Source organism: Myxine glutinosa, chromosome 7 (assembly GCF_964187855.1).
Source record: "Myxine glutinosa chromosome 7, kmMyxGlut1.1, whole genome shotgun sequence".
Taxonomy (NCBI): domain Eukaryota; kingdom Metazoa; phylum Chordata; class Myxini; order Myxiniformes; family Myxinidae; genus Myxine; species Myxine glutinosa.
In genome coordinates this window covers 96,586,369-96,599,559 of record NC_136267.1, presented here as the reverse complement: position 1 = coordinate 96,599,559, position 13,191 = coordinate 96,586,369, and the positions used below count along the sequence as shown (strand labels likewise).

Here is a 13,191-nt window from a genome sequence, read left to right as displayed (position 1 = left end):
GTCAAGGGAGGAATGGAAATGCACGAATTAATCATTTCTCCCACGATTAAAACTGAAGATAATTAAACGGTCGATTTTTAGACCCGTTTTACTTTTAAATGGTTATACGCTTAATCCAGGCCAAGGCTCAGAAATTGGGCCTTCAGCAGGACATGTTTGAAGGACTCTGTGTTACAGCAAAACAGGAAATATGTAATCCTGGTGATGTAGTGGGCGTTGGAAGTCCTGCGAGACAAATCAACTGCTAGCCGAGTCAGCGCTCGATGTCTGTGCTCAAGTACCGCCTGAAATTATCATAAAATTGCCATATTGCATTCAATCATGGTTGACTGTATTCATCATTCAAGTGGGAGAGATCGAGGCAACCGACGAGGGAATGCTTTGCGAGGATGCTGATTGATCAGTGTTACCATTGACATTTGGGATAAGTGAATATGGCATGCAATGAAAGCAGGAATTGGTGATTTTACAAACTGGCTCAGACTATATTTCAGGATGAGGATTTCCTCGAAGCTGTTCATGGAGACACAATGCAAGCCTACACATGCAATATTAATATAAGCAATATATCAGCAGGTGCTACCACTCTCGGAGAAGGTTTTAGAGTGGTGTCAGTGTGGATGACAGAGGGGAAACAGTGGGAAAAATGGGATTGTGGGGGTTCTAACAAATGTATGGTTAAAAAAAAAGCTTTGTTAAAAAAAGATGGAACTTCAAAAATAACCAGTTACCAATCATTTCATGAATAAGAGCCACTGACTTGTTTTGTGAGACATTCTGATGTGAGGTTTCAATAAAGAATCAGCGAGATACTGCAGAAGAAGCATTTTTGTATTACCTCTCCATTTACAAGGTGAGGAAGAGCATAAACCACAGTGGGCGAAATGGTTTAAAGTGCTTAACGTATATGCTTTCAACAAACCAGAATTAGAGATGATAATAATATGAAACATAATATAATCCATATAAACAAGATCGAGAATTGCTTTGCAATACATGTCCCCCTATCGGTCCCAATGAATGTTCTTCCTCCAAGCAAAAAGGGCATAACTCCATGAAAAATTGGAGGACCAGAGGTGACTGGAGGAGGAGTGAGGACTTTGGATGGGGAGGGAGTTTGAAGACTTGAAGTGGGGAAAGCATTTGAAAAGCATGTGGGGAGGGGATTGAAAACTTGGGAATGGGGTGGGGAGGGGGCTTGAGGACTTATGGTTGGGGGACTTGAGGACTTAGAGTTGGGGGTTTCAGGACTTGGGGTTGGGGACTTCAGGACTTGTGGTTGGCTGAGGAGTTGAGGACTTGGGTTTTTGGAGGGTTGAAGACTTGATGAATAAAGGGGGAGGGGAGGACAAGGATATGGTATGGGACAGAGGGAGGACAGAAAAATGGGAGGTGGGGTTGGATATCCAGTTTTACTGGACAGCCAGTTTTAATGGAGAAAAGGAGTTCTGCTGTTTTGCATTACTGTGTGTACCGCAATGAGCATGAAGAAAACAAAGAAAACAAGAGAATTGTGTGAGGAGGTCAGACACAAGATTGTAGCCAAGCATGGACAATCTCAAGGCTACAAATCCATCTCCAGAGACCTTGATATTCCTGTGTCCACCGTACGCAACGTTATCAGGATGTTTAAGGCCCACGGCACTGTAGCCAACCTCCCTGGACATGGCCGCAAGAGAAAACTTGATCAAAGATTGCAGCGAAGGATTGTTCAAATGGGGGAGAAAGCACCTCAATCAAATGCCAAACAGATTCATGCTGACCTTCAGAAACAAGGTACGACAGTTTCAACTCTCAGAATCTGTCGCCAACTCAATGAAAAGGGGTTCTATGGTAGGACCTCACTGCTGAGAGACATACATAAGAAAGCCTGACTGAAGTTTGTCAAAGTACACCTGTACAAGCCAAATCCTTCTGGGAGAATGTCCTGTGGACAGATGAGACCAAATTAGAGCTTTTTGGTGAAACACATAATCTCTATGTTTACAGAAAACAAAGTAAATCCTTCAAAGAAAAGAACACCTTCCCTACAATCAAACATGGAGGAGGTTCAGTGATCTTTTGGGGTTGCTGGGGTGCCTCTGGCACTGGGTGCCTTGAATGTGTACATGGCAACATGAAATCAGGAGATTACCAAGGCATTTTGGAGCGCAATGTTCACGCTAGTGTCAGAGAGCTGAGTCTCTGTCAAAGGTCATGAGTCTTGCAGCAGGACAATGACCCCAAACACAGTTCAAAAAGCACCCAGGAATTGTTCAAGACAAAACCCTGGACTATTCTGAAGTGGCCAGCAATGAGTCCAGATCTGAATCCCATTGAACACCTGTGGGGAGATCTGAAAACAGCAGTTCGAAGAAGGAAACTCTTCAAATCTGGGAGAACTGGTGCAGTTTCCACAAGAAGAGTGGGCCAAACTGCCAGTAGAGAGATGTAGGAAGCTCATTCATGGCTATGGGAAGCGCTTGACTGCAGTTATTTTGTCCAAAAGCTGTGCTACCAAATATTAAGTATCGAGTGTCAATAATTTGGTCAATGCCATTTCTTTTTATTTTCTGATTTTAAAGTATATATTAAGTTCTGAATCAAAAACAAAGGTTCTTTAATATTAACAGAAAAATTAAGAATTGTGAAGGCCAAATACTTCTGTCAATTTCAACTTCTTTTTAGAGAAAATTGTGCGTTATTTGAAAAAAGTGCAAGGGTGCCAATATTTTTGGCCACTTCTGTATATGTATTTGTATAAAATATATATATATTGACACACACACAGTTACATACACATACACACAACCGGTATACACATTTTCCTTCCACCACACACCCCGAACCTATTCAATCTCCTCTCATCCCACGTGTTCTTTTTTAGTGGAATTTCACCCACCACAAAGCTAAAGGCCACTCCAAGTGGAGCACTCAAGGTGTTCAAAATAAACAAATGGCCACTTATACAATAACATGTTGTTCCAAAGGTTATGATTAATAATTGTTGTTTTCTTCTCTATTATTTTGCTTGTTAGTTTTGCCTTGGCCCCAAGGAGCTTCCAGTTCCTGCTGTTTGCTGCGCTTGTGCTGGACAAATGAAAGGCAGGATGTAATGACTCCTCTAGAAATGCACTTGGTATATTTGTTGCCAGCAGAAACATGGGTATAAATGCCCGCCATAGTGGTGCGTCATCCACAAAGCATGTAGGGTTTATCACCCGGGCCAAGCAACACCAGACATCCAGACAATGAGACCGCAAGCCTCATGGAGGTAACGCAGGCAAATTGGAGCACCTGCTCAGAAAGATTGATGGAAGGACTGTCATTGGTTATACCACAGGAAGCCAGACCAAGTGGCATGACTGCCATGTGAAACCTTTTTGGCCTCAAGAGGCAAGGCAGCTGACAGCAAAGGCAGCCATAGATGAGGTCCCAACTGGGGCAAGACGGAAGCGTGGCACGCACGCCTACTGCTACAGATGCCAGGGAGTGAGTTATGTATTGATAGAGAGTGGGAAGGAGAGGACAATACCAGCTGGTAGAGGTTCTCCCAATAGTCCTGGGTCATGAGGCGAAAGAGGGACAGGAAAGCCCAGCCGAAGGTGTCGAAGCTCGTGTAGCCATAGTTAGGGTTCTCGCCGCCTTTGATGCAGCTGTAGCCCTCAGGGCATTTCCTGTACACATGGCCATGTTTGCAATCAGGTCAATAAAATTACTACTGTCTTATCACAGAGCTAATCGGACAGAGATAGACACAGAGAGAATGGGAACTGAATTTTGAGGAAAAAATCACCATCTATCATGCACACGACAGGAAACAGCACACTCACGACTGAATTATCAGCTTGCAAGTTTGAATTCACACAGATGTGCAGGCCGAAGCATGATGTAAAATACGTACGATATTGAAAAAGCAGTGCACAATGAATTTCACTTGATCACAAGGTGTGGATATATGGCACGGCTTATGGATACAATAAATGACCGTGCATCTATAATCATGATACATAGGAGTGCTGCATGTTACATGGAGAAAGAACACATGAATGTGGATGACCTCAAGTATTTATCTGTAAGGTGCTTGCCTGAAAATATTATGCACTCATTCACATGGGACTGAAAGTGAAGATGCTGGCACAGTTGTATTAAAAAGTATTTTTATGGCTATCAGCATGGAGTGTGAAATGTCTATTTATGCTTTAGATCTAAACCACCAACACCAATTCCTGCCACTCACTTTGCATTCCCTATGAAAGCGCATTCCTGTGTAATGCTTTCACTAAACAGCTGTGGAAGTCTAACGATTTGTACTGCTGTTTGCCTTGCTCAAGTTCATCCCATCACATTTGATACACTTTTTCAATTGGATTGATCGATCAAATTGGATCAAATAATCCCACTGGAATGATCCATTTTACTGGAGCATTTATCCCTTCAAATCAATGCATCTTATTGGAGTGGCCTATCTTATTGAAGCGATCCATCTCGCTGGGTCAAGTAACCTCATCAGAATGATCCATTCCATTTGGACACATCTATTCCATCTTGATCTGGTTGATTCATCTTATCCTTCAATATATTTCATCAAATTGGTGTATATTTCATCAGCCACTAAATTCTGTCTTACTGATCCATCCATAAAATGGATAAGCCTGACAGGATCAATCCATATCATTGGATAAATCCGTAATGTCGGATAAAGCCATCCGGTCTGATCAAACAAACTTTCCTTTCAACCCCAGCTCCTAATACAGGCTGCCTATTTCAAATGTTTCATACACTCTGTAGTTAATATTGTAATATTAAATAATTACGTTTTTTTTTTACAAACTTTCACGAAAATCTTGAATCTTTCCACTGTTGTCCCAATCTGCACAAAAACCTCTTCGATCCATATTTAATCCCTGAGTGTATATACGTATGTATGTATACATATGTATAATGTATATGTATATATATATATATATATATATATATACTGTATATATATATATATATATATACAGACTTGGCATTTAATATGGAATTTTTTTTTTTCCTTGACTTGAGTTTACTTTCTTAACTCAGTATATCAATCTGGTGAGTTTCTTTTACACTTTGGTGATTTATTTGTTAAAAGAACCATGTCACTGATTGTCTGTCGCAGCAAGAAGTCAACAACAGGATTATATCACAGGTGGCGTGGCAAAATGTACGGACAGGTGCATTTGACGATTGGCTTCACAGTCAGGTATACAAGGGTTGTTGCGTTCTGTATTAGTGGAAAACAACTGCTGCACATCTCCAAAAATTAATGCCGCTTCCTCTGGAGATGGTCCGTCAACTCGACAATGCTGTTTGTCATGGAGTGGTGGCTTTACGAAATTACAGCATGAAAGAGCGTGCTATTGCTCGGCAGTATGGCATCACTCAAGGTCAGGTGTCAAAGATCCTGAAACGAAATGCTCAGAGGGGTGTCCCTACTCCAATACCGAGGCCAGGACGTGTCCGCAGAACCACAAGGAGGGATGATCGCCAGCTGCACCGGTTTGACCGCAATGGCCGTACCAAGTCAGCTAATCGGCTTAGCGCTGAGTGGCAGCAACTGACAAATGTGCCTGTATCCAGAAGGCTAGTCAACCAACGACTGGTTCAAGCAGACTATCGTGCCAGGCGTCCCCTGAGAAAGCCACGCCTGACCAGACAACACCGCCAGCGCCAATTGCAGTGGGCCACAGAGAGCACCGTCAATGGCAGCCAGGACACTGGAATCATGTGATCTTCAGTGACGAGTCTAGATTTCTGGTCTATCGTCAAGATGGCCGCGTCCGAGTGCGCAGACAAGTGCATGAAGCCTACAACAAAGATTGTATAGTGCCAAGAGTCCAAGCTGGAGGTGGTGGGGTGACCGTTTGGGCTGCTTTTCATGCAGGGGGCAAAACTGACCTGGTTGTTCTGAATGGAAGCCTGAACCAGTTCAAGTACAGCGCCATTCTGGAAGAAACATTGCTTCTATTTGCTCGTGCAGCCTTTCGAGGAAACTGTCTTCCAAGATGACAATGCACGGCCTCATCGTGCTCGCATGATCCAACACTTTCTTGCTGACCATGGTGTAGAGCATATGGAGTGGCCTGCCATGTCCCCAGATATGAATCCGATAGAGAACTTGTGGGCAGAATTAAAATGTCAAATCGACCACTTGGACCAGCAGCCGACCTCTCTGCGTGAATTGCAGCAGGCTATTGTCACTGCATGGCAAGCGATTCCTGTCCAAACCTTGGCAAATCTCGTGAACAGCATGCCTCAACATGTACGTGCTCTCCTGAATGCTCGTGGGGGCTACACAAAGTACTGAACTGTAATTTTACTGTCCATAATCCCAGTCGTAATTTAACTTTTGTTTTTGTTAAAATAAAATTTGGCTAATGTGCAAAATAAAGAGATACTTCAGGAAAACGTACAGAAGTTTAACACAGTACTGTCCATGAATTGAGTTCGATATCAGTTTACATCACTTTCCAGGATCAATTTATTTGTTTCGAAATGTCAAATGTGGTTTTTGTTTCTTTTAAAGGTCACATTAACAAAATCTAGAATAATTTCAACATAATTCCAATGAACTTTTGGTTCTAAGACATCTTGAAAAGTAAGTTCACCCCCACAAAAATAATAATCCATATTAAATGCCAAGTCTGTATATATATATATATATATATATATATATATATATATATATATATATATATATATATATATATATATATATATATATATATATATATATATATATATGTATGTATGTATGTATGTATATATATATATATGTATATATATATATATATATATATATATATATATATATATATATATATATATATATATGTACATGTATATATTGTTGCGGATATGGGATTTGGCCTCTATCAATATCCGCTTGTAAATATTCCCCTATTTCCCCAATACTCCCCAACTATCCCCAATCCCCCATTCCCTAGTCCCATTGCCTGTAAATAACACTCTGTAGAACCGACCTTCCCCGTTTTCCCCCATTAAATGTCGTGCCCAGGTCCACCGCATCTCACGTAGACAACTTTCGGACATCTTGCTAGTTATTCTTAGTCTATGTCAGTTAAGGACTCGTTTCCATTAATTCTGACTCTTCGTTGCACCAGAATGTGATTGTATGGCACCAGTAGTGAGTTTAGGACCTTCCCCTACCTCCTCCCATCTTCCCCATGAAACTACAACAACTACAACAACAACAACAACTACAACTACAACTACAACAACAGAGGAAATGGGGGCGGCGCGGCGCGGGGGAGTGTGCGTCCTCACACCGGCTCGGTTAGCCGCCATTGACCATGCGCTCCGACGGGGTTACCACGAAGGGGCTCCCTGTCAGCTCCTCGTCAAGGGCGGAGCCCGGTGGCCTCCCCCGCACCCAATAAGAAGGGCGGACCGATTCCATCTGGGGCGGAGCTAACTAGCCGAGGGCGTGTCACTCCCCGCCAGATATACGCAGCCACTTACCGGACGTGACGTCAGATGCGCCCCCAGCTTGAGAAGACAAGTCACCACCTCCGAGCGCTGAGTGAGACCTCCCGCATCTTTGGACTGGACCGGGTCGATTTTGCCCCTGAGCCAAGGTGCACCTTGAGCCATCGAAGACCTGCCCCTCCTTGCCATCAATCCCCGTGTGAGTCAGTTTTGTCCCGTTTATCTGTCGTCTGTCGGGGCTAATATAAGAGTGTGACTAAGTGCCTGCCTTTCTATGCTGTCCCTCTCATTCCTGTAATCTGACCTTCCGCAATATTATAACCTCCTCCGGAGGTCTTGAGAACTGAACCCTTGGTGTCGTGTCATTTTAATCCCAGCCGTTGTGTCTTTTCCATCATTGATTTAGCATAGCGCGACTTAGTCAACGTTCGAGCATAATCGGGTAAACTGTGCAGACGCGGTCATACCAAACCGCTCGGTAAACTAACATCCACAACCGCGTCTGTAACAATTGGTGTCAGGAGTGGGATTCGGACCTGGGACTAAATTCATTTAGCCCAAATTTTGGAACACCAATTGTACCACTAGGGTAACAATTGGTGTTGGGGAGGTAGAATTCGATCCGGAGCGCGTTTTACGCGCTCGAAATTATAACGGCGAAATTTGATTTGTTTTACGGAAATAAAAACCCGAATTTTGAAAGTCGCGCTATGGCGGATCAAGACAGCTGGGGTCCGGTAGAGGAGAGTGAGGCAGGGTCGGTCCAGGACCAAATTGAGGGACGTGAGGAGAGCGAAGCAGCGAGGGTAGCAGACGCACAAAATGGCGCCTCGCTGGTCGCGGCGCCCGCGACCGTGGCAGCGCCCCTGGTGGATTCGAACCTTTTCCTCCTGCAAATGAGGGCCTTTATGGAACAAATGGGAGACCAAATTGGAGGTTTGAAAAACAGTATAGAAGCTCAGGGTGAGCGATTGGAGGGCCAAATGGGGGTAATGGGGAACCGGATGGATGCTCAGGGTGAGCGATTGGAGGGCCAAATGGGGTCCAATAGCGAGAAATTGAGGGATGACATGGGGGCCCAGATTGGGGGGTTAGGGAGTAGAATAGAGGGATTAGACAATAGATTAGGGGAAATACAGGAGGGGTTAATGGGGGTAGTAAACAGAATGGCCGTTCAGGAGAATCAAATGGAAGGGATGCAAAGGGGGTTAGAGGGGTTAGAAAACAGTATGGAAGGCAAATTGAGGGACATGAGGGACCAAGCGGAAAGGGAAGTTAAACAAATGGGGCAGCAGATAGAGGGGGTCAGAATGGGGGTAGAAACCAAACTGGATGCTCACAGGGAGGAAATGGAGCAGATGAGGGTGGCATCTGGGCAGGAGATGCAAGTGATGGGAGAGGAGATCAGAAGAGGAGTGAGTGAGGAGGTCGGAGGAGTGCGCGAGGAGGTGAGGCACTGTAAGGAGCACATGGAGAAGGAGGTGAGAAAGGGGACTGTAAAGTTACAAGGGGGCATAGAGGACCTGACGCAGGAAGTAGAACAACTGACAGAGGGACAAAAAGAACTAACGGACCAGGTAAAGAAGAACACAGCGGTAATAGGAGGGTTAAAAGCGACACAAAATGACCTAAAAAATGACTTGGTAGCGACGAAGAGGGAATGTCAGATGGTACGTGAGGGACTGACAACGAGGTTGGACGAGGTGATAGAGGTAATGGAGACGAAGGACCGAGAGGTGAGGACGCACATAGAAACGGTCAAGGTAGCCTTAGATGATGAGCTTGAGGAGACGTACCGGGGAATAAAAGAGGTGAAGCAGAAATTAGAAGAAGTGGAAGAAGGGATGAGCGAAATTAAGAAGCGACGGAGAGGGGATAAGAAAGAGATAAAAGAGGAGATAAAAGAATTGGTCCGAAGTCTGTGTTCGGATCGTGATGATGTGCTCATTAACCGGATGAGGGATTCGCAGGTGATGGAGGAGGAGAAGCGAAGAGGAAGAGGACCCGGTGTAAGTGGTGACCAATATGGTCGTGCGTATGATGCGCCAGGGGATTTAAGAAGCTTGGGGGTCGAGATGGACCCGGGTGTTCGTGAGAGGCCGTGGGTGAAGTGTGCGACAGGTCTGGTGTGCGAAAGAGGAGGTGTGCGAGAAAGTCCGACTCTGGGGTGTGTGAGGAAAAAGTGCGTGCCAAGGAGTGAGTGTGCTGGCGAGAGTGAGTCGGTCGTAGCGCGTGTGCGAGGGAGCACATGGAAGCACGGTGTGGTGAGTGTTACAGAGGGTGTAACGGGAGAGTGTGCGCGAGAAAGGTGTGTGACGGACAGGTGCATGAGGAAAGAGTGCGCTGTCAAGAGTAAAGGTGAGTGCGCTGTCAAGAGTGGTGGTGAGAGTAGTGAGAGTGACAAGGAGAGTGAGTTGGTTGTGACAGGTGAGAAAGGAAGCACACCTGGAATGGTAGAGCGTGAGTGGGAATGCACGCTGGAATTGGTAGTAAGGCACGTGGTTGGGTGTGCGAATGAGAGCACACCTGTGATTGTCACAGAGGAGGTGACCGAGGAAGGGGCGCGAAGAGGTGTGTTGGTGAGGTGTGCGACCAACGAATGTGTGCCAAAGTGTTCGGTGGTCAGGTGTGTGACCAAGGCTGTGAGTGGAATGAGAGTACCTGGGGGTGTAAGGAAAGGTACGAGGAGCATGGGCACGGCTGGATGTGTGAGCAAGGAACGGGCTGCGGGGTGTAAGCGTCCAGGTGAAGCATCGACGGTAACCAGGTTCGAGGTTAGGTCGACTTTTAGCCGAAGCGGGCCCTCGGTGCGTGCTGGGCCTCGCTTTGAACGGCCGCGTCCGTGCTCCACTAGGCGGAGCGGGCGGCTGGATAGGAAGGGTCGTCATGGCGACCACTTTTTGTTGAGGCATTCCGGCAGGTCGAGATCGGGCCATGGGATGGCTCCGTGCCGAGATGGTGCGTGGGATCTCGGCCCGGGTAAGCCCCCGTCCCTGCACCGAGTGCCGGACGCGTCCAGCCGCTGGCACAGAACAACCCGCATTCATGGCTTGGCTTTACGAAGCCGGGCTTTGGACAGGAATTGGCGCACCGAGAGGCATTAGTGAGTAGACTGGGTGATGAGGTTAGTGTTTTGGCCCCAAAATTAGAGAAAAACAAAATTTGATGATTGGCAAAGGATTGGCAGTAGTGATTGGCAGATGATGGGCAGTGATTGGCAAATTTTTAATTTGTTGAAATTTGATGTGCAAAATTGGTAGTGAGCGATGGGCCCGGTGGGTAAGGCTGGCATCCCTGCCACCCTTCCCAGGTGGGGGCAAATGCGCAATAGCTTATGGGGTGTATGGCAGTGAAAACTAGCCCGGGTGGGTTAGGTTATATGGATAAGGATCTAGCGAAGATGACCTTAGGTGACGTTAAGTTTAGTTAGTGACTGATACCTGTAGTGGGGACGCAGGTAGATTAGTGTGGATTATAATGACGAGGGAGCGCAATAGTTTAAAGGGACGACTGGGAAGCGCAAGTTTCAGAGGGGAGTAGTTAGATGAGATGATGCCGTGTGTGTGAGAATTGAACAGGTGTGATTGCACAGGTGTGCAACTGGACAGGTGTGTGGAGCAGTGTGTGAGTAATGAGTGTTGTGGATCAGCGCGAATGCGCTTGGGGAGAGAAGGGTGCAGGTGGCACCAGGTGTGAGAGCACAGGTGTGCAAGTACAGGTGTGTGGAGAGAGTTGGAGTAAGTGGTACGGAGTGGTGTGCATGGTGCGAAGGTGTGGATGGGGGAAGAGTGGACCCCTTTCACGAGTACCCGGGGCGGGTAGTGTAAGTGTTAGGTAGAGGGTACAGGTAAATTGTGGTTGGATATTGGCATCTGTGGTGCGGGTGACAGAATGGTATTGTGGATGGGTGCATTAGTGTTGTGGAAATGGCTGGGCGTGTAGCCTGTTAGTGTGTGTAGTTGGTTGGGCACTCCACCACTGTGAGGATGTCGGCCAGGTGAGGCCGCAGGTGGGCTCTGGGAGCCGGTAGTTGTGAGTGGGTGCCTGAGGATCCCGGGTGTGGATCGGGTAGCCCAATGCCAGAGAGGGCACCGAGTGGGGAGAGCGCCAGAGGGCCTTCCCCAGGTAGTTAGGTTAGAGTAAGGAGCAGGTAAGCTCGGAGGCAACTACAGTGGTGGAGGTGTGCAGGTGGGTAGACCCGCTGGGAGAGGTACACGTCGCAGCCCAGAAATTGTACGAGGGCACCGGGAGATGAATCGGGGGAGTGAGACCCCAAATTGAAAAGCACCACAGTTTGGCCAATGGGAATTGGTTTTTAGAACCCATAGTGTAAGAGGGCCAATGGTTTGGCCGGAGAAAGACCCCGGGTAGTGTAAAGTTGTTAAAGTCATTTAGGAAATAGTTAGGATTGATGAACCTGTCGCACCATACGCAGCCACTTACCTGTGGTGATGATGATGACTCCACACCTGTGTTTTCTTTGTTTTGGTGCAGGAAATGAGAATTGCTGTGAGGATTTGTGAGACGCATCACGACGTGGATGAGACATTGGGGTGATTCCATCTCTCCCTCCTTAGGAGGGACTGATGATGAATTGGTAATGGCAAATTTTGATGTTCAGTTGGAGATGGCAAATTTTGATGAGAGTTGAAAATGGCAAATTTGATTGGTTAGGAGGGAGAGAAGACGAATTTGGTTTATGGGAGGAACGGGGAAGACAGTAGGGATGTTTGTTGATTTGTAAAGTAGATGTTTATGGGTAGTGTTGTGTTTTGTGGATACAGTAAGGGGTAAGGGAGGGGCCATGTAGGTTACCTGGTGGGGGGGGGGGGGCATACGGTAGGAACGTACCTGTCTCACCTGGTTCCCATGTGCCCCCAGTGTGCATTACCTTGTATTGCGTGCACTTTTGCGCCCTTACCACCTTACTCACTTGTCTTTTCTTTTGTCTCCCACCTCCGAGGATCTGGCTTTGGGGTAGAGAGAGAGGAGAGAGAGGTGCTGGCTACGCAGTTGTGGGCCTGCACTTTCGCTGCTTGCTGCCTGGATCGATACACCATATGGACCGCAATGTTGGTGGCCACCCACAATGGACCGCAGTTCTTTTGCGGCCAAGCACCACCCGTGGATGGACCTATGGGTCAACGTGGCACCTATGCCATACAGGTGAACCACTTTTAGTTGACACCACTGAAGGCCACAATACAGAAATGGACGCGGTTGGCGCCTTTCTTTATTTTTAAAGAAGCCAGAAGGCCAAGTGCACCACACGAAGAGCAAGAGACACCTGCAGGGTTAGGGGTTGTTGAATTTATTTTTATTCATTGAACAATGATGACTGCACCGATTGGTGCTGGGGTGGTGTTTTTGGTGCTTGGAAGGGGTGCTCTGCACATTATTAAAGGCCGTAAGGCCACAGAGCACTCGTGGGTTGGTGTATCGATGCTGGCATGCGTGCTCTCTCTATGCATAACATCTGCATGTGTTCCTCCAAAAACAGGTCCTGGATCGTAGTGTAAATATCAGCGTAGTCTTGTGTAAATAATGCTCCCTACCGGCTGTATGTTTAGTTTGCGAATTCTTTCCGCAATTCGGTTATCCTGTGGGTGTGTTTCTGTGAGGAGAAGGGTGCAACGTCGCAGGGGGACATATTTACTCATTTGTGAATATCTGTAAAACTGTCGCACTCAGGGTAGAGTTAATAGTAGAGGGAACTACATCTGAGTGCCACAC

At 46.5% G+C, this 13,191-nt stretch overlaps 1 protein-coding gene across 1 annotated transcript in view; it reads right to left on the bottom strand.

The window, feature by feature from the left end:
- Positions 1-13,191, bottom strand: part of LOC137417442 (sodium channel protein type 1 subunit alpha) — a 269,938-nt gene that overhangs the window by 204,253 nt on the left and 52,494 nt on the right. The window contains 1 exon segment of the mRNA XM_078782028.1: positions 3,515-3,656. Within this exon segment, the coding sequence (XP_078638154.1) occupies positions 3,515-3,656 (142 nt within the window).